This window comes from Cydia splendana, chromosome Z, assembly GCF_910591565.1.
Source record: "Cydia splendana chromosome Z, ilCydSple1.2, whole genome shotgun sequence".
NCBI lineage: Eukaryota > Metazoa > Arthropoda > Insecta > Lepidoptera > Tortricidae > Cydia > Cydia splendana.
This window is the reverse complement of record NC_085987.1, coordinates 21,340,795-21,362,784: the sequence shown is the minus strand read 5'-3', so window position 1 is coordinate 21,362,784 and position 21,990 is coordinate 21,340,795. Positions and strand designations below refer to the sequence as shown.

At 38.0% G+C, this 21,990-nt stretch overlaps 1 protein-coding gene across 2 annotated transcripts; it reads left to right on the top strand.

The window, feature by feature from the left end:
• The first annotated feature begins 2,113 nt into the window (after positions 1–2,113).
• LOC134804980 (aspartate aminotransferase, cytoplasmic) lies at positions 2,114–20,991 on the top strand. Of its 2 annotated transcripts, XM_063778271.1 has the most exons (10): positions 2,114–2,348; positions 3,021–3,128; positions 9,340–9,413; positions 10,459–10,567; positions 12,820–13,037; positions 16,956–17,106; positions 17,772–17,937; positions 18,606–18,677; positions 18,987–19,202; positions 20,913–20,991. In XM_063778271.1, exons 1-10 carry the CDS (start codon positions 2,237–2,239, stop codon positions 20,932–20,934), a joined length of 1,248 nt encoding a protein of 415 aa, XP_063634341.1. In that variant the 5' UTR covers positions 2,114–2,236; the 3' UTR covers positions 20,935–20,991. The 2 variants fall into 2 exon arrangements, with proteins under 2 accessions (XP_063634341.1, XP_063634342.1); XM_063778272.1 differs by lacking the exon at positions 20,913–20,991 and having other exon boundaries at positions 2,115–2,348; positions 18,987–20,897.
• Positions 20,992–21,990: the final 999 nt, after the last annotated feature.

Genomic DNA, 21,990 nt, shown 5'->3' with positions numbered 1-21,990 from the left:
GTCTCATCACTACGTAGGTACTCTTGTATCTTCTGTTATCCCCGTCGTTTTTCACGTAATTATAACATCCTATCGTAGCCAAACCCACTCCTACTAAGGCCAAACCAGTAGAAGCCAATATCTCTGGAATCTCGTTCCATCCCTGCTGAAGAAGTTGCCCAATCGAACGTCTTGATGCAGCAGCAGCCATTAGTGATTTTGTTCGTCCAATTTACGTAAATTGTGTGAACAATAGCCCGAAAGCTCCCTTTTCTATAAACTGTCAAATGAACCATTACCATAACCTATTTTTTTTTGACATTGACATCACGGATACGTTTAGAAACGGGTAATAATTATGAAGAGGTAAAACAAATATACTTGGTCAAGCAGATCTTGTCAGTAGAAAAAGGCGGCAAATTTGAAAAATGTAGGCGCGGAGGGATTATTTTTAGAGCTTGTCACCGAGGTGAACATGTCGCTCCATAAAACACCATAAATTAATACATTCTTACAACTTATACTACATACTAAAGCCTTTTGTACAAGCTGCAATAGCGCCATGGCGGCGTCCGACAGAGAAGCAGCCAGAACGCTATTGCAGCCCCCGACATCAAACATATTTTTATGGCTTGAAAAAGCCAGTTGTATCCGAGCATCTTCATTCCGGACCTTCGAGCAACACCGGCTTCCGCGAAGTTCTGGACACATTACATTATAACATGGTACACGTTTTCTAATACATCACATTCATCACAATTAGGAGAAGGAACTTTCTTCATTAAATAACCGAATTGGTTCAATGGGATATGTCCAGAACGTAGTCTCATCAATCTCATCATCAATACAATGTCACGTCTATTAAGAAAACAATCAACGAGGTGCTTTTAGGGCAGTTGGACGATTTTGTCAAGTAAACAAGATAGGTAAGTATAGAAAAAAAGTTATTGGCAAAATTTTCATTTTTGGTACAAGCTTTTATCGCTGACTGTACTTTTCTTACGACAGACAACTAATACTCATCGAGACAATTCTAAAAAACCCCTAACACAATTAGGTTGCGTTGTTTCATCACAGTTCCTATGGCCACCTCCTGTTTCCATCATCAGATCAGTTCGACAGTGCCATAATATTGTATTGTCATCAGAACTACATACAGCTGCCAATTTTCATGACGCTACGATCCTTGGAAGATGGTTAAATTAGTTACTTTAGATTCCATTACATAGTTACATACAGGTCGACCTAATAAAAGCTTGTTAATATGAACTATTTATTATGAATAAATTGTTATTATTACCTACTAAAACATTAACAGTCAAATTTTGTGTACACTGGATTTTTCAGACGGCACTCTCGGGGATCTCCAGGCCGTATTACGGTGTACATTTTTTTGTATTCGGAGTTAGCGCCGTCGTTTTGAATATAATTATAAACACCAACAACGGCCAAGCCAATTCCCACAAAAGCTAAAGCTGTAGAGCCCATTATTTCCGGTATCTCCCACCACCCCCTTTTGAAAAGACCGAACAAGGTTTTCGAAAATCTCACTTGAGGACCTATTTCTTTAGGTTCAGGCATTATAAAGTAAGATTATGTAGATAATTCAACAGTAATAATATATTTTTATTTATTGTATTTGCGACTAACTTCTACATTGACAATGACGTGACTTTTAGTGACATTTAATTTGTTTTTTGTAAATATAATAGGTACAAATTACTGGCGTATTACACTGCCAGTGGTTCCCAAAGTTGTATTGTATTCTTTGGCTCCGACCAAAATGTAAAGGCCCCTGTACACAATGGCCCAGCGTGGGCCAGTCTGAGGGACGCATTTATGCGTTAGAGGGAGCAAGTGATATTGCTATCTCATTCTACCGCATGGCTGCGTCCCTTGGACTGGCCGGCGCTGGCCCATTGTGTACAGGGGCCTTAAAAAAAACAGCAATCATAAAAGCGCTTGGTTTTATAGCCAAGTAAGAGGGAGAAAGCGATATCTCTTTCTCCCTCTTACTTACGGTGCGTCCCACAATGACCTTGGTGCGGTGCGGTAGTGTGTTACGGCTATTAGAACGAATCCTACTAGCATATGACATATTTGACGTAAATGACATTGGTAAAGGTCAATTGATAAGAATTACACAATTTTGCAATATATGCTTTGAAACAGACAGTATCCTGCTTCGGTTTTGTATCACCGGAGGTCTCAGTGGCTGCGTGTGTGCTAGATATATCTTAAATAAAAGATACTAAACATGACTTCCCGCTTCCAAGTGGTCGAACAGGGACCACCGATCGAGGTTTTTCAGAAGAATAAATTGTTTATTGATGACTCGTTTCAAAACAAGGTGAATCTGACCATAGGCGGTACGTACGCACCATGTGCATTATTAATTTTTAAATTTATGTAAATAATGGCACAATAGGAAATAAATGTGTGGAGGCATAACAGAAGATATTTATGAAAGAGCCGGTGCCGGCTGCAAGTAAGTAGGTAAAGGTAGAACTAAATGAAAATGATAAACTAAATGTTGTATATCAGTTTAACAACCTCCGCACGTTGTTATGCAATTAAAAGTTAAGCTTTATTTCACTTACACCTAAAAATTATCAGAATAATTTACAGTTATCTTTACTTGTTCAGAGCTAACATTTATCTTAAGTTGTTTGTTAATTAGGTTCTCTGTCCCCATACAAACAACACAGCTATGTACATGTGTGATCAACTGATCACATGTACAGCTGTGTTTTATCTTACATGCATATTCCATTTGATGCATCAATACAGTTTTATTTCTGCTCTGGTGTATTCTAACTTTTCTTTTTGTATACCTACATTCCTTTGATTAGAGTAAGCCCTAAACGCGACGCGAAACGCTATATTAGTAGATGTGAAAATAATAAATATTACATACATATGTAGTTCTACCCAAATTTGATGACATTTCATACATCAACCTTACGTTTAAGACCCAAACTGTGTTACAGGAAATTGTTGTCATATATTATTGTGTTAATTTATGTATGTGCTGCTTTCAGCATATAGGGATGAAAATGGAAAACCATGGGTACTCCCCGTTGTACGAAAGGTGGAAAAACAGATGGCAGCTGATGAGACCCTGTTGCATGAATACCTGCCTGTACTTGGTGAGTGACAATTTAAACTAATTAATATGAGTCAGTCATCATGTTTAATTAGAGCCATCCTGGCTAGTTTTATTACATATGCTGCGGTGTTGGAATGTTATATTAACTAGGTTGAAGTTTGTGGAGTGAAGTTGTGTCCTGTTACTTGTGTCTCACAGTAATAAAACTCTTTTGGAAGCATGCCAAGTGCTGGATATTTTTTAAGTTCTACAAATAGTCTGTGCCTAAAATGCTGCGTGAGAAAAATATGCTACACAAATTTAATGAATTACCAATGAAATCACGAATAAGCATTTCCAACGAAAACATTATGTTATTATAATAAAACATGATGGCCATGGTGGCATGTGTATGCTCAAGAGCAATGTAAGAATCTTGAGTGTGATGGGATTCTGTAACACAGGAGTGAATATTTATAATGAGAGGCAGGATGCTATTTGCTTTATGTGCTGAGTTAGTTGAGTTACAACTTACAAACATGCTAATTTGTAGGTTAAACAACTTTACCATTACAAATAAAATAATGCTTGTCTATAGAAAATTTCAAGATCAAGTTTTTTTTTTTTATTTACGTGTACGGGTAGTGGATACTTCCGCATATACTAATTGAGAATATAGGTGTCTATGTCATGATGTCACTGAATCAAGCAGAAATTAAGTTCCATCTAGCTATTATCTAGCTGTTGCTAAACTTGCTAATCAGGGTTTTATAAAGGAAGAAATAACTAAAAAAAATTTACCCATACTGACTTTAAAAACCTAACAATAGGCAAATCTTTAACTAAAAACGTTCTAATACCGAACACTAACAAAAACTCACAAACTACACAGACACCGCATTATGAAACGCTTGCAAAGAGCGCAAGGTCACACATAGGTGAAATTCCACTCGTAAAATGATGCACCGGTGAGCTGCCATATTAAGTTGCATCCTATATTATTTTATACTTCAACATTCTACAAATGTATAAAGCATTTTAGGCAAAATTGTTCTTTAATAGCGCCACCTAGTGTTAATATTTCCTCTAAGTTCTCACTAGATGGTGCATTTAAATAGGAATAGGCCTAAAATGTTTTTTTGATTATGCTTTAAAAATCTACTTATGTGCCTATGGCAGCGATATGGTAAGTCCAATTTAATGGCTCCTCTTCACGTTGGGCCAACGCCAACGTCAACGAGGGACACAGCCATGCGGTAGAATGAGATAGCAATATCACTTGCTCCCTCTAACGCATAAATGCGTCCCTCGTTGGCGTTGGCGTTGGCCCAACGTGAAGAGGAGCCATTCAGTTTGTAAGTCATAAATAAATGGTTAAAGTTAGGTGAATGTTTTCACAATATATGCAGATACTCAAAGCAAAATGCAAAATTGCCACACCTACAACAATGATGAGACTGTATGGAGACATTAGGTCTTCTCTATTTATTTACAAATTACCTAATGCCGGCTGTACACTCTCGGCGAGACACCCCGAGACAGAGCGAGAGCGAGTGTGTACAGACTGCTCTCGTCTTCTCTCGGTCTTCCTTGTCTCGTCTCGCCGTTCCCCGATTGCGGTCGGTTTTTTGCGGCCGAGTCAAAGGGTCTCGCTGCTCTCCCGAGGGCAGCGAGGAAGAGCATGTACACACTCATTGTTAAAACAGGGATTTGTGTATCTACCCGACCAAAATCTATGAACAGATTGGGGGTAGACATCACAAATGCAAATTACCACTACATGTATGTTAAATATTATTATCAATAATTACCCGGTGTGTTTCTGTAAAGACGCGTTTTGGTTAACGGCTGACCGTTAAAATGTGGTCCAACGAGACTGAATTGCAGTTTTTAGAATTTTACCAAATAGAACCAGTCCTATGGAACCCAGAAGATGTGAAACATAAAGATTTTTTATGATATAGGCCTAAATAATCACGTCATGCTCCCTGGAAACCCCACTGTCTGTTTTGTGATTTATTGAAACGTAATGCTGATGTACACAATATGTACTGAATTAGTACATACTTAAAAAAAATTGTACCTCAATAGATCGAGAGTACAATTAACTCAATGCGGACTTGCTGTAGAGCATCTCCCCAGCAACCCCAAAATTTAATTAAAGAAAATTCACGTAAATACATACTTTTTAGCAAAAAAGACGCCTAAAAATCATTGTACTGCAGTTTTTAACGTTGATCGAGTTAGCCATGGCTAGTTAAATTACCTAATTGTCGCCAGAACGCAAGCGCCTCCAGCCGACTTCTCAAACATACGAAACTTTGTATTTTTATATAGGTACAATGAGATACACACATTTCATTTATGTTATGAACTTGGTTTCTGGTGAGAGTTCCAATGTTTTCTTGTCAACCAGCAATGGTGTAGTTGCATTGATCATAAACGTATGTACTTATTTTTAGTCGTACCTACGTGTTTTTTACATGACATTATTGAAGTATGTTGATAACGTTAAAACGAAGATTAGGTACTTTTATTTTTATTGCTAGGTAGGTACTTATAGGAGTTATAATTCATAAAACCATATTTTTTATCTCATTTTTAATTTTTTAACGTAAAACTAAAACTACCCAACTCTATGTTGAGCAATGAATATACAAAGTGTAATAACGAACAATCTTTTGGCGCAGTTACGATGACCTATAATTTATCGGATCATATTATATTTGAAGTCGTCGTGACTGTAGTCAGTGACTATAAAAGAAGTGCCAAAAACATTAGTTCTGCAAAGCAACAGACGATACGACCTAGCGTCAATTATTGAGTTTGTACCTCCAACAGTTGCAACAGGACTTGGTCATTTTACAGCTCATTGTAAAACGGGACCTTACTGGTACTGCTATGATGATCTCAAGACAAAGGTACAGTCATCAGCAATAGTATGTTACACAACTAGGGCCGCAAAAATATGTGACACGTTCTTATTTGGAGCGCAATAAGAGCGCGTCATATATTTTTGCGGCCCTAGTTGTGTAACATACTATTGCTGACGACTGTACATAAAACAAATTTTGGTAAACCATTTCAATCAAACATACTTATTTACATCAATATTTAATTTTATTAAAAATGCAAAAAGTCAATCGAGTTTTATATATGTTTAGGTGATAATGTTTATATGGGTTTATATTATGTTTAGATGATGATATTTTGTCAATAAGATAACTTAAAAATAATTTTGCAATCGATTTGTTTGTTATGTTTTCTTGTCCTATGTGATATTTTACGTTAAACAATTAAAAATGAGATAAAAAAATATGGTTTTATGAATTATAACTCCTATAAGTACCTACTAATCTTCGTTTTAACGTTATCAAGATACTTCAATAACGTCATATAAATAACACGTAGGCACGACTAAAAATAAGTACATACGTTTATGATCAATGCAACTACACCATTGCTGGTTGATAAGAAAATATTGGTACTCTCACCAGAAACCAAGTTCATAACATAAATAAAATGTGTGTATCTCATTGTACCTATATAAAAATACAAAGTTTCGTACGTTTGAGAAGTCTGCTGGAGACGCTTGCGTCCTGGCGACAATTAGGTAATTTAACTAGCCATGGCTAACTCAATCAACGTTAAAAACTGCAGTACAATTTTTTTAGGCGTCTTTTTTGCTAAAAAGTAAGTATTTATGTGAATTTTCTTTAATGAAATTTTGGGGTTGCTGGGGAGATGCTCTACAGCAAGTCCGAATTGAGTTAATTGTACTCTCGATCTATTGAGGTACAATTTTTTTTAAGTATGTACTAATTCAGTACATATTGTGTACATCAGCATTACGTTTCAATAAATCACAAAACAGACAGTGGGGTTTCCAGGGAGCATGACGTAAATAATCCTAGTAGAGTACAGTTTCTATGTCCAACTTGGCGGGCATCCGCGGTTTAAATGATTCAACGAGTGTGTACATGGTGTGCTCTCGTCGACAGCTTCTCGCCCGAGACTCTCGGCGAGAGGCTCTCGCCGAGCGTGTACAGCCGGCATAACAGTGTGAGACTACTTGTGGCATTAATACTGTATGTGAACATTATGGTGTTATTTTCTGATAAAAATGGGTACCTTTTGCTATTGCCTAATAAATTCATTTTTTTTTAGTTAGCCTAGCTGTTTAGCAAAGAATATAATACTCACTAGGAGAAGAACGGTAACTCCATACAAAAAATGTCCCCAACCGTTTATACGTTTATACTAGTAGCGCCGTCGTTGTGTACCAATGGAACTAAAGTTGACAACCGGTTTAGCCTGGCGGGTATTGGTAGGTATACGAGTAGGTAGTAATTCTGTTGATAAACATATTTGTTATCTTCATATCACGAAATATATGAAAGATGCAAATATTACCCCTTGTTTGTGTTATTATCAATTGATTTAAATAAAAGGCATATTTATGTTTATAACATTGTATTATTTTATTTATTAAAAAAATGTTTTACATATAGAAACATACACTGAAAATTAAACCCTGATAACTTAATAAAAAAATAGACATTAATAAAGCGCATTCACAAAGTTTTCAGTATAATACAAATAACTTTAGGCATGCCTACCTATTACACTTTACACACACAGATACACTACACTTTACACACGGCATCTTACACAGATTTCCAACTTGTATTCATACATTTCTTCACGGTTAATTAATACGCTTTCCAGGTGCGTTATGACGCGGTCCCTTCTGAACCCACTAAAGCTATGAGTTTCACTCAAATAATTATGTATCTTCAACAGCCGTTGCTCCGCATTTAGCACATTTCCTATGTGCATTGCTCTAATCCATGTAGGTACAGACTTACAGAGTCTTAAGTGGTAGTACCGCTACGTTGTATTTATTATTTAAAGATTTAATAAATAAAATTTTCATCATGAACTTTAACCACAGCAGTTGGACAGAGTCATCGACAAATATTTTTTTTATTATGGTGGGTAGACGTGGTAGATACGTCTACCCACCATAATAAAAAAAATATCCATATATTTTATGAACATTGATAAAGACAGTTGGAAGTAAATATTCATTATAAAACTTAATCGCGTGTAGTTAAGTTTTAAGTGTTTTAAGTTCCGTTTTATGATTAATAATGTAAAAAATTCGTGAAAATTTAAATCTTAGTTGGGAGCAATGTTGCTGTAGAAAAATGTTTTTATTTTGATTACTGGCAACTTTTTCTAGGAGGCCAAAGCACACATAGAAGCTTCAGGCGCATACATGCGCAATTATTTGGGGACATAACTTTCTTAGGAAGTGAACAGGCCTTGCTGTTTAGTGTCCCACTGCTGGGCAAAGGCCTCCCCTCCTTTCCTCCTGTCAAACCCTGTCGTTTCCCCCCGCCAATCCGGATAAAATGCGTACAAGTCTTCCCGCCATCTTGTTTTTGGTCTGCCTCACATCATACTTATCTCAAAATTCATGGAAAAAAGTAATCAAAACTCGCCGCCAATTAGTTATATAACAGTCACGTGGGAACGCCCTCTCTCGAACCTACAAGCCGAAAACGCCATGAGCATTATATGTCGATAAGACTTTTCATAACACTGCAGAATTGCGGTTATGTAGATAACATATACTGTTGTCTTGGCCATGGTAATTGAAGATAACACAACTATAATCACAACCATGTTGATAATGAGCAAATCATAAACATGTTGATACCTAGGTGCTGGAATTATAAGACCGTTACGTTACTGTTCTGATTACGATAAAACACTGATCGAATAATAACAATAAGTGATGCAATAATGTCTTAAGATATTTCCACGCTCATATACACCGTGGGCTGGCGTATTCTTGACTGCATTTAGAGGCTAAAAGTCATGCAAATTTTTTGAAGTATAGCAATATACTTATGTCTCTAAATGAAGACCGATTTCTTGTGATATTTTTTTCTTTATAATAACTTAGTAAACTCCTTTTTGGCTGCGACGCTGCCACTATGTGACAGACATTAAAGTTTTAAAGTAAACTCGATCTTTTTATTTGTAAATTAAAAAAATCTTTTAAGTACTTTTTCGTTGTAATGTTTGACCAAAACTCATATAAGTAGGTAACATGTTTAGCTCCTTATGACCTCAGGAATGCGTGGTTAAAATTGTGGGGTTTCACCAGCCCACGGTGTATCAACACGTACATATTATTTAGGTAGATAATTACTTAGGTACCTATATGATTACGTTTATACCTATACGATGTTTGTGCACAGGTTTGGACCAGTTCTCCAACGCCTCCGTGTCCATGCTGCTGGGCGAAGACAACCCTGTGATTGCGAGTGGACGCGTGAGTCTATTATGTGATAATCTTCTTTAAATATTCCACCGATATTTAACTTATAGGCGTCTGTTAGAACGTCGACCTGAGAGAACTACGGGTAGAGCTAGAAACTAAAAGCAAGCTGGCGAGCAGCGGGTAGTGAGTAGGGATGTACCGACTTAGTCGCCGACTCCGGCCTCCGGCCTCATTTGTAGTCGGCGATTAGTCGGCGACTAGTCGGCACTTTATAAGTGACAGACAAACAGGGCAAAAATAAATAAACAGCAAATATTTACCATAAACTTTTCACTTATTTTACCCAAATTCGTATTTAGGGTGCTTACGAAAACTTTTCTTCGAATTATTGACCGTGTGGTCGCTTTCTTATGTCCGCTGTTGTCGTATGAATAGCCTTAGGTTCTTTTATTTATATTATTTTATTTATTAGCGTTACTATAATATGATGAATAGCGCGACGAAGGGGGAAAAACGATTGTTTTTTAAGTTATCAGCACCGAACTTAGCCGAAACTAATGATCCGGCCGACTAATCGGCCATCCGAGCGCCGATTGGTCGGCTAGTCGGCCAAATCAATAGTCGGTACATCACTAGTAGTGAGCCATATTTTGACGCTGAGCTGAGCTATTAAGCGAGGGAGCGAGTGAGACGATTTTTCAAGGAAAAATATTCACCCGTAAAAATAAATCTACCTACCTATATTTGAATTAGTGTGTTTGCTATTTAGCATATTTGTTGTAAGTACAAGTAACAGAGAGAATACAGATTTGTGGTTGACGACAGGTCACTTTTGACAGTGACAGATCAGTATCATATCGGAAACAAACCGAATAAATAAAATTCGCATTGGCCTGTGATAGACTGCCTTTGATGATGTGGGTTAAAAAATATATTTTTCGAATCGTATTTACATAAAAGTATGATACATTTATACATTACACTTTAACGCGGTTTAGTCTTTGTAAGTAATAGTTGATAGGTAGGTATAACATGGTATAACAGATGTTGATTATTTATTGATATTAACGAGTACGAGTATTGTATGGTTGGGCAGGCTTTCGGCGTGCAAGTGCTGTCTGGCACCGGCGGGCTGCGCGTGGGCGCCGAGTTCCTGCGCCGCCACCTCAACTACAACACCTTCTACTACTCGCAGCCCACTTGGGGTAAATATCTACTATCTACTACTAGACAACAGGTATAAAGTCTATGAAAATATGGCGCTTCAAATTTGACAGCTGAAATAAATGTTGCTGTACCGGACCCTGGTGCGATAGTTCTGGTTTTCAAAAGTTGTCGTTAGATAATTCAGTAACCACAAAACATATGACGCCGTATAGCGCCATCTAGTCCGGCTGTCAACTTTACACTTCTTCTACAAATAATAAGTTAATAACTAAACTCTTTGTTTAATATTGCCATTTATCAATAGTATTGCCATTTTCGACGAACATATTTAGTGCCGTATTGGCTGAATCTTGATTTTTTGGTAAGTATATTATCTAATTGTAATTATTGTCACTGGTACATCAACGATTTCATCCTTTAAATATTAATAGACGCCACAAACAGCTACTTATTACGAGTAGATTGTTAAGGCGAGATTGTTCGATATCAAAAGAAATAAGTTTATAGAGAACTAGACGGGCCCGCAGCTCCGCTCGCGAAATGAAATAAAGAGTGTGTCAACCCTGCATGCAGGGTTCATAACGGTGATAGGGATTTCTTATTTGTACCCGTTATTTGGATAACTTAATACGCAAAATATCTGAAAAAATTATGTGATTTGATAAAAGGCAAAATTATAATTTTTCATCTACGTAGTATTTATTTAAAACTCGTTTCAACATAAAATTATTATTTATTTTTATAAGCCTAATTGCAAAAACGTTCATTAGATTAATTTCCGCCTTAAGACGAATATGGACGACCACCGCCCATAAATCGCCTTTTGGTACAAACGTACGTACTCCCCATTTCCCTTTCTGAATACTAACATTACTTACTACGGTTATGTGAATCCTGGCCTCCGAGAAAAGATCACACCATGTTTCTCGGTCCCCATGGCCGAGGATAAGCAGATCTCGAGCAACTACGTCGTTCCAGCGGTAGGTACCTATGACGTCCAATTGGGCGTCTCCCATTTCGTTGTCCCAAGTACGCTCTCGTCACGGCACGATCCTCTCCCATTCTCTCTAAATGTCCGAGCCAATGTAAGCTTAGCCTTTGTCTCTCAGTATTCCGCCAGTATATCGGAACACATCCTTATTTCTATAGCAACAGAGTTATATTACGATATTTGGCCGACTGCTGACTGTACGTTTGCTTATTTTCACCAGGTCGTTTCGCTCAAAAATATCTGAACATGCACTTAAATTTTATCTACCTACATTATAACTTAATATCAACTTTGTATTTTAGGCCCATCTCGGCAGCCCGGTCCCCGGACGAATTTGTTTGCCGAAGCTGTGAAAGTAAATCTGAATAACATAACTCAAAAAGAAATTTAAAACAACAAAATACAAATTACTATTGATATTGATAAATCATTATCAGTCATTATATGGCATGTCACTCGTATGGGCATAAACTAAGGTAAAAGGTTGAGGTTGACAGCATTTTTTATTTTACTTCGAGTAAAAAAGGCCGAAATCACTGCATACCAACATAACAAACATAATTTTGGTTATTTGAAGTTCGAAACGAAACCAACAGAGAGTTTCCGAAAATAGCCGATAGTCGTAAAATGAAGAATGTTATGAAAATTTCTTTTGCTTATTGTAAATTAAATACGCATCGAAAGCGATAGTTTTTATGCTCTAGTTATATTCTCATACTTAGATAATAGATTGGAACAGTTTTTTCTTATCATACGTGCGTCGTATTTGAGAAACGTGTCAAAAACTTTTTTATAAATTTGTAAGGCGCCATCTCGCTTCTTCCCTCGTTTTTTATCCCGTTCTGGTTTTTCAATTTTATATATATGATAAGTTTTTGGCAAAAATTACATTTTTGGTACAAGCTTTTATCGCTGACTGTACTTTACTTACGACAAACAACTAATACTCATCGAGACAATTCTAAAAACCCCTAACACAATTAGGTTGCGTTGTTTCATCACAGAGTTCCTATGGCCACCTCCTGTCTCCAGCGTCAGATCAGCTCGATGGTACCATAATATTGCATTGTCATCCGATTTATACATGCATGCAAAATTTCAGCTCAATCGGAAACCGGGAAGTGGATCAAATTTAACTTGCAAGATTTGATTACAGACTGACAGACAACGGTCAGGTGAAACTAAATAAAAGCTTATAAAAAAGAAAAGCCAGTCTTATTTTTTGCCGAGCCGGGTTAAATAGATAAAATGTCAACTTGTTCATGGTTTGTTAATGCCATCCGTGTATTTATCGTACAGAGAACCACCACCTGGTGTTCGTGCGCGCCGGGTTCGAGAACCCGCGCACGTACCGGTACTGGAACGCGAAGACGCGCACCATCGACTTCGACGGCATGGTGGAGGACCTGCGCGCGGCGCCCGAGAACTCGGTCGTGCTGCTGCACGCCTGCGCGCACAACCCCACCGGCATCGACCCCACGCACGAGCAGTGGGAGAAGATCGCCGACGTCTGCGAGGTACACGGTGTCACATCTACATTCCCATTGCGACCGGAGCCACGTTACCCAAGGGCCGCGGAACGCACGCTCAGAGCGTGCACGCTCGGCGCTTTGCCGACCGCCCTATATTTATTTTAACATATGTATGAAATTTTTCATTGTTTCACCAGCGGTACACAGAACATTCTAATTCTGACAGGAATGCGGCACGCAATATTTCAAGGAAATCCTCAGAAACGTCGCCCATTTTTCGTTGCTGCAGTAAAGCTGTCGCAGTCGCAATCCGAATGTCATCTTAAGGTCTTATACTAGTAGTTCGCCCCAAACTGAGAAATCGCGGTTTGCCAAAAAATTATATAGAGCGATTGACTTTGTTGCACCTACTTACTCGTATAGTTCGACATAAAATAGTAGAAAATAATTTTCAAGAAAAAAAAACCCACTTCTATGGGGGCCGGTGAAAGATTATTGTACATAATTTTCGGTTCTGTGAAAATCGCAGTTCAAACCTAACCTAACCCACTTAACGGCGCGTGCGGTGCGGTGTACGGGGGTTTGAGCGGGAAGGGCTAGTAGGTTTGACATCATTATACTTTATACCTACATTTTATGGTTGGTAATCATAGTGGTTTATTTAGCTTAGGTATCAGTGGTTTTCCGGGTCAAGGTCCGAGTCCGGGTTCGGGTCCAGTTCCGGGTTCAGGACCAGGTCCAGGTCGAGGTCTAGGTGTTGGTCCAGGTCCAAGCCCAGGTCCGGGTTCAGGTCCAGATAAGAGCCCGGATCCGGGTCAGGTCTGGCTCCAGGGCCAGCTCCGTCAAAATCAAAATTCGAAATCGCCAAACGTGTAGTCATTGAAGTGTTCTGTTCTGATCATCATCAGCAGTTCCACTTCATCAAATGCGACAGTTTTTAATGAAAATGCTTGATTTACTGATGAAAATACCAAAATTTCTGTACGCATGCCTTTAAGATTTGAGGAGTTCCCTCGATTCCTAGTGGATCCCATCATCAGAACTCGAGCTTGACAAAAATGTGGCTTAAAAACTTAACTTGCTTAACTGAACTATGCTTCGTTGAAGAGTTCCGTTCTGATCATCATCAGTAGTTCCACTTCATCAAATATCACTTTTAGGAATGTATATATTATGCTTGATTTGTTGATAAAACACATAAATCACTATATGTATGCCTTTAAGATTTGAGGAGTTCCCTCGATTCCTGATGGATCCCATCATCAGAACTGGTTTTTGATAAAAACGGGACCAATCTGTATGCATATACATACAATCAAAAAAATAATTTTCTCAGAAATGGACGGCAAAGTCGACTTTGACGTTTAAAAAATTGGTCGCGAAGCGCGTAGTTTATGGTCAGTCAAAAATTAAAAAGTTAAAAACATTGCAGTCTCGGTTTTGGGACGGCAATTGCATACAAATTCCATTATTTGTCGTGTTCCAAAATTTTTAAAAATTTAAATGGCCATATCAAATGAAGGCACAGGCCCATTAAACAGCCAAACAGATGATTAGTACTTATAATTATAATGTTGGTACCGCGACTATTTAGCTGTCTCAAATAGGTTGGCGTATTTTTGGCAGAAAAATACACTTCCATTTTTAATAAAAAAAATAAAAAGGCGGCAAAGATATACGTAAGAAGGTTGCTTTTGTAAAATATTTCTATTATATTTATATTTCTTGCACCATTTTTGAGAAAAGCACTATAATATATGACGGCTGGAAGGCTACTTGCTGGCCTCGGATTCAATTAAACGGACTCCCAAGGTCGTCCGTTTAATACGAATCCTCAGCCTGCAAGTAGCTACTTCCGAGCCTCGACAATAATGTACTATTTCAATATCGGTCCAGCAATGACGGAGATATGGAGTAACGAACATAAAAAAAATCACAATCGAATCTCCTCCTTTTGAGATTTGGAAGTCGGTTAATAAATGAGGGCGCCACTTTCTACGTAGCTGTCACATTTTTGACGTAAAATGCTTACACAAGGCAACAATTTATAGTCTGTCAAGCCATTTCCGTCAGTAGAAAAAAGCGGCTAAAAAATGTAGGCGCGAAGGGTTGTCGTCCCATAGAAAATTTGAATATCGCGCCTTTTTCTACTGACAAACTTGTTTGACCGACTATTGAATGGAAATGTTAGAGTTCCAATTTATTTAATTTCTACTATTTTATGCCCCACTATAGGCGGCAACTGATCAAAAATCGCGTGGATATATTACAAGGTCTGTGAAGCCCTTAACTGATACTGGTAAGCCGAAATATTTCCTGTCAAATGTCAAATACCTATATTATGTTTATTTTTATCTTGCTAATTATTTCAAAATGGTAAATTTAAAAACGATATTATAAAAGTGCAAGCCGAGATCTTTCATTTGATACCAAACTCGACCATACTTTCTTGCAAAAAGATGACCAGAATAGCAAGACCCCTCACAAATTGCTTTTTAGCCTTCTAAGCTCTTCTAGCTCAATAACCCCTTGATCGAGCCTGCTCATAATTTAATGACTAAAATATAATGCCCTCAACTACACGTTTACCCAATTTCATTTAAATTGGAACAAATTTACTTAAGTTCTTGAGTATCAAACTATCCTCTTATAGTTCAGCTTAAAAACATCGAAATGCCGGGACGTGCCCCTAGCCAGCCGCGTGTCCCAAGACGAATGTAAGAACTTCGTTCGCTTCGCTCGCTCGTTCGATAACCTGATAGACTAATATAGTCGTACCGAAGTTTTGGTTAAACTATTATTACACACACACACACATACGTAGTAGTCTTCCAAAAATTCTGTGGCTATTGCAGTATATTGTTTTTTGGCATCTATCTATCTATCTAATACCTTTAAACGAGCAATTCTTGTTTATATATATATATCGGGGATCTCGGAAACGGCTCTAACGATTTCCATGAAATTTGCTATATGGGGGTTTTCGGGGGCGATAAATCGATCTAGCTAGATCTCATCTCTGGGAAAACGTGCATTTTTGAGTGTTTATATGTTTTCCGAGCAAACTCGGTCTCCAAGATATTATTAATTATAAGTACTTAAGTTTTTTAATATTGGTAGGTAATACTACGGCTCCTTATATCTTAGCCGCCTCAGGCGCCTGTTTGAACGTTTGCTACAGTGTTGGCCGAAAGTTAATGCGAATTGAAAATGTTGGCCATTAACCATTATAAATTGAACCTTAAACCGTAATGGACGATTACAGTTTACGATTCAATTTATAATGGTTAATGGCCAGCGTTTTCAATTTGCATTAACTTTCGGCCAACACTGGTTTGCTATATATATAAAATCAGCGTTTCAGACTGAAATTTCTCTATTTTGTTAATTCCATAATCAATGCCGTTATTATAGTTTTATGTCGACAGTGCTATAACCGCGAAATCCGGAAATACATATACCATATATTTATTAATTACATTATATTTCTTAAAATTATCATCAGGTGATTAAAGATACCACTTGATGTTATTCCTTGCTGAGAAATGTTAATAACTACCTACCTATTAAGATTAGTTATTTATAATATATAACAATGGAATAGTTGACATGTTGGGTTTTTAATGGAACCGGCCTTGACTAACTTACTTAAAAAACCGGAGAAGTGCGAGTCGGACTCGCCCACCGAGGGTTCCGTATTTTTTAGTATTTGTTGTTAGAGCGGCAACAGAAATACATCATCTGTAACTGTCTAGCTATCACGGTTAGTGAGATACAGCCTGGTGACAGACGGACGGACGGACGGACAGCGGAGTCTTAGTAATAGGGTCCCGTTTTACCCTTTGGGTACGGAGCCCTAAAAATAGCTACCTATTGAATGTTTGGTTGTAGCCGGCTCACTACTGACGCATATATGTTGTAATACTTGTAATACAATGAGCGGGGTGGTGTGTGTGTGGGCAGGAGCGCAAGCTGTTCCCGTTCTTCGACAGCGCGTACCAGGGCTTCGCGTCGGGCGACCTTGACCGCGACGCGTGGGCCGTGCGCTACTTCGTGCAGCGCGGATTCGAGCTCGTCTGCGCGCAGTCCTACGCCAAGAACTTCGGCCTCTATAGTGAGTACACCCCTTTTATATGACTTTTTAATTTTTATGCTCTACTTTGGCTGTGCTGAATGAAAATTCCGTCAACATTCCAGGAGAACAGTATACAGTAAATTCACTGCGAAATGCCTGTCTTGATGTACTTAGGTATATGGAAGCGGTTATTGTGAATGGCTAAATTTCAACAGGACCGCGATCTAATATTTCCAACTATCCAGTGTTAATATTATATGTGTGATGATAAGATATTTTTATAATTATCGGGCGAGTTTTCCTTCGAATTTTACTTTGCACCGTTACAAGAACACGCCCCACCTAACTAGTAAATCGTCTGGGTCAACGTCAAAGAGTAAAGTAAGTGTCAGCGCACTAATAATACTATCGGTTATCATAGTCTCACAATCATTAAAACTATTAAAAGCAGATAATAATTCAAAATGTTACTCTTTTCTTCGAATTATAAACGATTGTACGGCACAGCCCGTGAACAGCCCCAGAGGGCCTACCGCGAACCACGCTCGACGTGTTACCTCCTTGTCACACTTACGTACGAAAGTGCGACGGAGAGGCAACACGTCGGTCGTGGTTCGCGGTAGGCCCTCAGATTAGTTGGCCAGGCAACCAGACAGTTGTTTCAGTGATTATATGTTGAAGACGGTGTGGTTGCGTTTGTGCAGACGAGCGCGTGGGCAACCTGGCGGTGGTGGTGGCAGACGCAGCGCTGGCGCCCGCCATGAAGTCGCAGCTCACGTGGGTGGTGCGCGCCGGCTACTCCAACCCGCCCGCGCACGGCGCGCGCATCGTCGCCACCGTGCTCAGCGACAAGCAGCTCTTCGATCAATGGTCTCCACACTTTTAATTATATCTTATTATAAAATATCATATAAAAATACACATACTTTATCATATATAGGTATCATCACGAACTTTTTTTAAAGTAAATCGATATGCAACTATGCAGGTATGCATTGTAGAGACCGCATTTCTTAAAATAAGAATCTAACTATTGTTTGGATTTGGAACTAGGAGCCTCGCATACTCCCTCGAAAAAGGAACACATCAATATTTAGTAATCCTGATTTTAACAATAACTCTTCGTACTTACTAGGTAAATATTTTAATTCTTACCGATTCTTTGAAGCATTATCGACGACCGGTCAGGCCTAGTGGGTAGTGACACTGCCTGTGAAGCCGATGGTCCTGGGTTCGAATCCCGGTATGGGCATTTATTTGTGTGATGAACATAAATATTTGGTCCTGAGTCATGGGTGTATTTCTATGTAAGTATATAAGTATGTATTTATCTATAGACGTATGTATATCGTCGCCTAATAGCAGCCATAGTACAATATATAGCTTTGCTTAGTTTGGGGCTGGGTTGATCTGTGTAAGATGTCCCCTAATATTTATTTTATTATCGGTAAAGTAAAATTGATTGATGTATTATACGGATTCGGTATGATATCTAAAAGTGTATACACTTGCACTAAATGGCACTTCAATGTTCGCAGGAGGGAACACATAAAGATGATGTCGTCGAGAGTTATCCAGATGAGAGAAGCCCTGCGAGCCGAGCTCATCAAGTAAGGTTTCTTTAAATTTAAAAGGAGATTCTCAATTCAATTGAAACATTTCGTTTATGTTTGATACCTTAGAAGTCCGTCATTCGTACTTTGTACATCATGTTTATGTAAATAAAATTGGATGCGATGGAGATTGTTTTATTTGAATGCTAACAGTTTTGTTACGATAATCGAATGACAACAGACACGTCAGTCGTCTACTATATTAAACCGCACGGGCAACTCGCACCCTGTAAATGGGCCTTTATTTATTCACAAATATATCGTAGAAGTAGTGGCGAGTATTAAAGAGGGCATGTTTGCCGGCAGGCTGGGCACGCCGGGCACCTGGGACCACATCGTGAAGCAGATCGGGCTGTTCTCGTACACGGGCCTGACGCCGCGGCAGGTGCAGCACCTCATCGAGCAGTACCACATCTACCTGCTCAACTCGGGCCGCATCAACATCTGCGGCCTCAACCCCGGCAACGTGCGCTACGTGGCCGAGGCCATCCACGACGCCGTCGTCAAGTTCCCCGGCGACGAGTAAATATACACCTGCTTGTTACCGGTGGTGGTGGCGGGGCGGGGGCGCGCGACGAACAAACTACACAACAAACCAATGCGTACATTTCTTATGCCGTCAATTTTAAATAAGCTGTCTACGCCTTTCTTAAGCTATTTCATGTTCTGCTGTAAGGTTGACGAAATAAAAAGTGAGCCGACCTATCGAACAAGTTTTAACAAGATCGGCTCACTATATATTTCATCGACTTTACCTATAGGTACAGCATACTTTAATTAAACACCGTGGAGTCACTGTGCGCCGTGTGTCGCAGGCGTAGGCAGCTGTTAACTATGCGGTCTCTCTACTCAAACTATGCTAAACTTCAGCTCTTTCGATTACAAAGAAAAACTCTTCTGAAGTACCGACCTGTAATTTAAAATTATGAAAAAAAGAGTATTCCTTGTATAAACTGTATGTATATGTCTGTTGTTGATATGTTTATGGGTCTCCTGTGTAGAGAACCTCTTTATGGAATTACTTAATCGTGCAATATTTTACCCCTTTTATTTGCCTGACAATAATAAACAGCGCATAATATTATATTGAAACTGTAAAAAATACATTAAAATGAAATTAAGTAGGTTGTAACCTATGTTAAGTTTTACAATATACATTCAGAAGTGTTGTCTAGATCAAAACCATATAGTTACATGGTAAAACATTGGAACGTTATACAATGAAATTTTTATCATTTATCGATATTCTTGTTATTTTTTGGCGTGGCGATTAGAGTTACAGGACTATTCAAGCAATATTAGCATAAGTTGTTGTCGAAAATGAACTATCGATATCGTCGAGTTGACACTTCCATGTTAAAATACTTTTGTTTTTAATTGTAATCGCAGGTGATTGTAAGGAGCATGCGATTAGGTTATGTTCCGTAGGCGTGATCCGCCATCAGCAGCTCGTTGAACGCAGTAGGTACATCACATTACCTAACAGGCGAATTCTGATCATAATAGATTACGATCGCACTCTAGTGGTTTGTAATAGCAGCTAACGGCTACATAGCTAACTAAGACATAGACAATACCGCATTACTCATTCAGCTTACCAGTATTAAACGCTTTTATTGTAGCTAAATATGTACTAGCGAAGTACATACCGACGTTCTCAGTGTTTCCAGTGAAACAAAGTAAACATGACGAACGAAACTGCACATGTTAAATTAGTATACCATATAAGTATAAACATTAAGAGATTATCCGAGCAAATTTTTACGTTTTGGTATCCTCAGCTTAGCAAAAGGCAATATTTAGTTAGTCGTGGTTTTGCATTCACTCTACGTACGTTATCTGGTTGACCAGCCGCGACGCAGGCGCTGCGCCAAGGATGCTTGTGGTTATGGTCTTTCTTGTACAGTTAGAAATAAGCTGGTGGGCGAGGTGTCCAATATGAACTGAGCAAAGCTGTATTGTTAAAAGAATAAGAGTGGGTGCAGGTCTTTTTAAACACCTTGCCCGCGTATCTACTTTTGCAGCTGACTGTAACTGATTTCGACGATTACAGCAATTTTCCTTTCCTACCATTTGTTAAAATATTGAAATTATATCTATGTTGTTACTTATGTGCTACACAATTATAGCTGTCATTTTTGATGTTTTATCGATTTGTATAAACAATATATTGTCATAATTGTTTTGTTAATAAAACAAATAAGTACTCAAATCAAATGTCTTTCTTTTCAGTGAAGTGTACGCAAAATTATAACAAATTTTGCTAATCCTATGGGATCGCCGAGCCAAGGCTGCACTGACTTCGCTGGCCATATTTAAGATAAAAATGTAGTGTACAGTAGATGTTTGGATTTTTAATACAAGGTCATACAACACTAATAAATTCCTATATCATTAAACCAGGGGTTTCCAAATTGTTGACCCGTGGGCCACGGCTCGATTGCTTCTAAGGCCGTCGTTTGGAGAATCCTGATTTATTAGTCCCATGCATTTCGGGTAGGATTTAGGTTACCTACATACTCGAGAAACTGAAAACGGTGAAAAATAGATATACTAAAAATCCTAAAAATACGTGTGATACCTCATTAGATTCGTCATGATTGAATGTTTTATTGGAAATATCCTCCTCTTTTATAATATTAATTTTGGTTTTTTATATAATAATAGTTTTTGAAGTTTTTGAGATAATCGGGAAATAAAATTTATCTACTTTTTTTTCAGAACTTTTATAACGTGATCTTATTAAGCATGTATATGAGAAGGGCTCTAGAAAGCGACAAAATTTTACAATAGTTATTTTACAATTTTTTTCGTTTTCTATAAAGAAGGAAGTCCGAGAAAATTTTGTTAATTAACAATTGCCTAACTTGTTGAAAAAATAAATTTAAGATAAATTTCTACAAGTAGTACATTTGTTGACATGTTTTAAATAAGTACACCATTTTTTTTAAATTTTTCTATGAATATTTGATACCTTTAAAATTATATTTAATGTTACGTAATCGCTTTTTCACGCCGCGCGCGTTTACCGAAAATGAGGCGCGGAGGGCCGTGTTCAGTGTTGAATAAAAAGTATAAATAATGAATATACAGTTCTGCAAGTATAGAATGGTTTATTGGAAATATCCTCCTCTTTTAATCTTGGTTTCTTAAATATAAATACTTTTTGAGATATTGGAAAAATAAAAAATATCTACTTTTTTTTTAATTTTTATTACTTATAACTTTTGATATATTTTGTGTGCTAATACACTCTTCGAATACATTTTTCTAGGCATCATGACGAATCTAATGAGGTATCACACGTATT

Bases quoted from the DNA above. Each gene is read 5' to 3' on its own strand.
- LOC134804980 (XM_063778271.1), top strand. From the start codon at position 2,237: ATGACTTCCCGCTTCCAAGTGGTCGAACAGGGACCACCGATCGAGGTT. The intron at 9,414-10,458 runs GTGAGTCTATTA...ATGGTTGGGCAG, and splicing joins CTGTGATTGCGAGTGGACGC to GCTTTCGGCGTGCAAGTGCT. The intron at 19,203-20,912 runs GTAAATATACAC...CTTTCTTTTCAG, and splicing joins GTCAAGTTCCCCGGCGACGA to TGAAGTGTACGCAAAATTAT.